Source organism: Aristolochia californica, unplaced genomic scaffold, assembly GCF_029961685.1.
Source record: "Aristolochia californica isolate CCGP_79_NKW_82.1479 unplaced genomic scaffold, dmAriCali1.0.hap1 SCAF_6, whole genome shotgun sequence".
In the NCBI taxonomy this organism is placed as follows: domain Eukaryota; kingdom Viridiplantae; phylum Streptophyta; class Magnoliopsida; order Piperales; family Aristolochiaceae; genus Aristolochia; species Aristolochia californica.
Genome location: NW_027182257.1, coordinates 40,411,979 through 40,416,297, shown reverse-complemented (window position 1 = coordinate 40,416,297; position 4,319 = coordinate 40,411,979). Strand labels below are relative to the sequence as shown.

The following is a 4,319-nucleotide window of genomic DNA, read 5'->3' as shown; positions in this document are numbered from 1 at the left end:
TTTAATTTATAAATATTTTAAATTTCTAAATATTATAATTTTGTAAATAAGGTGATAAAAATATACAAATAAATTATATTTTTAAACTCTAAAATAATTTTTTTATATTTTTTAAATTTTTAAATATTTTAAATCGATAATATATGGGTAAGACTTAAGAGTAAGATTTTTTAAATTTATAAATATTTTAAATTCATAATAAATGGGTAAGAGTTAGATTTTTTCTATTTATAAATATTTAAAATTTGTAAATATTATTATTTCGTAAATAAGGTGATAAAAATATACAAATAAATTGTATTTTTAAACTCTAAAATAATTTTTTTGTATTTTTTTTAATTTATAAATATTTTAAATCTAATTAATTTACTTATTTTATTTTATTTTTTAAAATATGAAGAAATAAAAAGTGTAAAGATAATTTTTTTCAATTAATTAATATTTTAATTGTTATTAAATGGTGTTAAATAAGTAAGAGTTAATTTTTTAATTTTTTTTAATTCTTTTAAATAATTTTTTATTTTAGATATAAGGTAATAAAAAGTGTATTTGATTTTTTAATTTTTTTTAAATTTATTCAAAATTTTATCATGTAATGATGTGGCAAATGATGTGTCAAAATTAATGACGTGGCAGCCTATGTGTTCATCTACAACATCACTCCGATGATGGAGCGACACGTAAGCAATCAAAGCTTACGTGTCACCTTTGACTGTCTACATATACAATGGACCGGTCAAAGTTCGGTAGTTTTATAAATATTTTGTGGTCTTCGTTATTATTATAAATAAGTTATTTTTAATCGGTATTTTGGTAAAATTTCCTTAACTTAATTATCTATAACCAAAGAGGGGGAGAGAGACCCACTTTGGAGCCCTTTCCCTTCCTCAATATGGATAAAGGAGACCTCAAATCCTACTAAAAAATCACCAAACTATAAATTTGGCCATTAACAACCCACTGATTCTGTCGACGCAGGCTGAAAAAATAAAGAATGTTACTGACTTGCTCCTCTGTGACATGTGTAAAGGGCAATCAATATGAGTCACGGTTGTCTATCAAACATATATATTTTCCAAGCATTCGTCTCCCTTCTTTTTCATGCACATGGGGGGCCAAACTCTTATCCTCACCCTAAAGCCAATAGACACTAAAGTAGCAGCCAAACTGATGTCAGATACCACATTCCTCCATGTCATGAATCATCTCCCTTGGCATAAAAATATAGCCCTTGGAGAAAACCTACAACAAACAACTTAAGCAAAAGCAAGCCTCTGATTAGGAGGAAAGAATTTGATTAAGATCCTATTAAATTGGCAGAGACGAGTAAGAAAAAAAATAAAAAGTAAGTGCAGAAAAGAAAAAGAAAGCAAGCTGCTTTTGAGCCTTGTCTGATCCTACTCCATGAGGTAATCCACTTTGGTGTGCCCCCATTCTGATCTTCCTTCGAGTCTTTAAAATGGTGGCCGGTTGAACCTGCACTTTATTCTTGGCTGAGAAGCAAGCTTAATTTGCAGGCTGCAAGAATGGAAAACATGCAAATAGTTCCTGCCTACAAGAATGTCGAGCCGCAGCATGTGGAGATGAAGGTGCCTCTGTATTCTTACGGCTGCGAGAGGAAAATCAAGAAGGCCTTATCTCATCTTAGAGGTAAAATCTCTCCTTATCTAAGTTTCTAACCAATGGGATTCTCAAGCGAAACTTATTTCTGCAAGCTCCAGAAGAATTCTGTGCTGATGAAAATGGAATGGGTTTTCAGGTATATACTCTGTGAACGTAGATCACAAGCTCCAGAAGGTGACAGTGTGGGGTATCTGCAACAGAGACGACGTGCTGGCAACCATCAGGAATAAGAGACGAGAGGCTCATTTTTGGGGCAGTGACGAGTCGACTCGCCTGCCTCTTCGTTCTAAGAACAAAACCACGACTCGGTCCAAAGGCTGGAAAGCGTGGATGCTAGCCAGAAAATCCTTCTTCATGTTCCCATGATTAACTTCAATCTGCACTATAAATGGTTGCTTATTTACCCCTTAATCCATATTGGCGGCCAGTATAATGTATATACCCAAGACATTTACCAAAATATCGAATTTCAAATAGCAATGTCTCTGTAAAATCTGGTTTCGATTTTGTAGATGATTATTGAGTTGCATGCAATCAAGTACAGAGTTAACGTTATTCAAGCTGAGAGAAGAATTCATATTTCAGAAGCAGAAAAAAATCAGATTCAGAAACCATTTTGGAAAACGAAAACAAAACAAAGATATGTGTTGTCTCTTTTCTCTAACAAGCACCCTCTCTATTTAAATTTACAAACTTACCAATTGTTCAACCCCCCCCCCCCCCCCCCCCAAAAAAAAAAGGTGAAAGAAACAAACAAACGGAAATTGAAGAAGTTTCATCTTGACGACGGAGCTTGGTGTCCTCTCAATGTAGTATAAATCTGCCATTTCCAAATCTTGGTATGGAGCTTCGCCTTGCATTTCACATTTGAATCAGAGCCGGCATCCTTGGGTTTCTCTTTGCCTTTAGGAACAGAAGCATTGATGCCATCGCAGGTGACTTTGATCCCGACCTCTTCAACGCTCCTTCTTAACCTTCACCTTAAGTCTCCACTACGATCTCTAGATGCAATTTCCCCTCTTGTTCACATCCGACCTCAGGATCCCACAGACAACAATTCGATCTTCCTCGGTCCGCAGCTATTCATGGCCAATCTCAGAGTCGTCGAGTTCTTAGAACCGGGGACGAACCCCGGCACGGTACTGTCAGCGATGTCGATGCCATCAGAAGAGACAGCGATGGATATCGTTCGTAGTAGTAGATGAGCTTCTTGTTCGGATTCCTGGTAGTGAGGGTAAGGTAGATGAGGGAATTGATTTGAGAGGAGGACTGCGACGAGCTGAGTTTAAAAGTGGGGATCATGAATGAGGAGAGGAAGAACGACGGTCGCTGCAGGCCGTAAAGCACCCAGACGACAGCGCCTGCGGTAACGATAAGGACGTCGACCGACACGGGAAGCAGTGATGGCCAATTGCGGCATTGCCGCCACCATTTTTTTACTCACGTGACTGCAGTCCGTCATCGTGAAAGGATTAACCCCCCGTGACCGCCAATACACCATCTCCCTCGGCCTCACTTTCTCGGCATAATCCAAACAACGGAAGTTCCAAGAGAAAGAGGAAGAGAGAGGAAAGGATGACGAAGATGACGGCGACATGTGGATGAACTTCACTGAGGTGGAAGGTTGACCGAAATATGTTCATTTGGTGGACCCCGTTTAATTGTTTAATATGTCTAGACGTAATAAACCATAAAAACGCGAAAGGTCCGAACCTGTAGCAGATTCGTGGCTGGGCTGACGTGTCGATTTGCTGTCAGTGGGATCCACGGAACGGATGCATAATGCAAAACGTACCCTCCGTCAATGTGGGGTCAGAGGTTGGATGACACTGGCCGTTCGATCACGCATGATACAATGCGAAGCGTGAGTTACTGAGTTTCATTAAATCATATGGGATCTGGTCCTCTTGTCAAAAACTGAAAACTCTAATTTCCCAGCCCATGTGCACATCCGCCCTGGGCGTGGTACGAAAGAACATTCGCAAGAATTCTCTATCTGACTTGGGTAAATCAGAAATCCAGCTCAGCAAAGCCTTGACACGTAGGATCAGAATCCGACTGTCGCGCTCCTTTCTCTCTCACAATTCAGAACTCCCTACGGTTCCTTTTCATAGCAGTCGACAAAGAGAGAACCCACAGAAGGCAGAACCTTTTTGTCGTCTCCGACCAACCGGATCGATTCAGCTTCCGAGAGACAAAAATTAGGGGAAATTTTGTTCCGAGAGACAAAGCTCAGTTGAAAATAAAACGATCTCTTTAAGGTTATGTCTCTCTCTGTTTAACGTTTTCGTCTCTATAAATTTCTTAATTTTCTCACAGAGAGACGGAAAAAGGAAGAACATCTTCTATAACTCTCTCTGTATTCTTTTTTATCTTTTTCTTATTATTTTACATGATTTACATAGGTATTTATAGGTAACAATGGCGAATAATTACCACATAAACCTCTATTACATGACAAATTCATTGTCATTCATTTTCTGGTTCTTCAAACATCTTTGCCAACTCAATGTCCTTATCTTTTGAAAACTGTTTAATCTTGAAGTTTCTTTAAGTTGGGTTTGGATCATGGATCATGAATCAAGTTTATGATCCAAAACCCTCCCTTAAACTTGATCCTTAACTCCAAATAGATTCTTGAATCTTCTAAAGTTTTTGCTTCCTTTTGTGCTTTTCTGCATCAGCTTGTAATATTC

The 4,319-nt window shown here is 37.8% G+C and overlaps 1 protein-coding gene across 1 annotated transcript; it reads left to right on the top strand.

Moving 5' to 3' along the window:
* The first annotated feature begins 1,526 nt into the window (after nt 1-1,526).
* Nucleotides 1,527-1,989, top strand: LOC137935404 (copper transport protein ATX1). Its single transcript, XM_068780059.1, has 2 exons — nt 1,527-1,650; nt 1,760-1,989. The coding sequence occupies exons 1-2, from the start codon at nt 1,527-1,529 to the stop codon at nt 1,987-1,989; spliced, it is 354 nt and encodes a 117-aa protein (XP_068636160.1).
* Nucleotides 1,990-4,319: the final 2,330 nt, after the last annotated feature.

What these genes read in the sequence shown, in the direction of transcription:
- LOC137935404 (XM_068780059.1), top strand. Translation starts at nt 1,527, where the DNA reads ATGGAAAACATGCAAATAGTTCCTGCCTACAAGAATGTCGAGCCGCAG. An exon ending in GGCCTTATCTCATCTTAGAG is followed by an intron (nt 1,651 to 1,759) that starts GTAAAATCTCTC and finishes ATGGGTTTTCAG; the next exon opens with GTATATACTCTGTGAACGTA.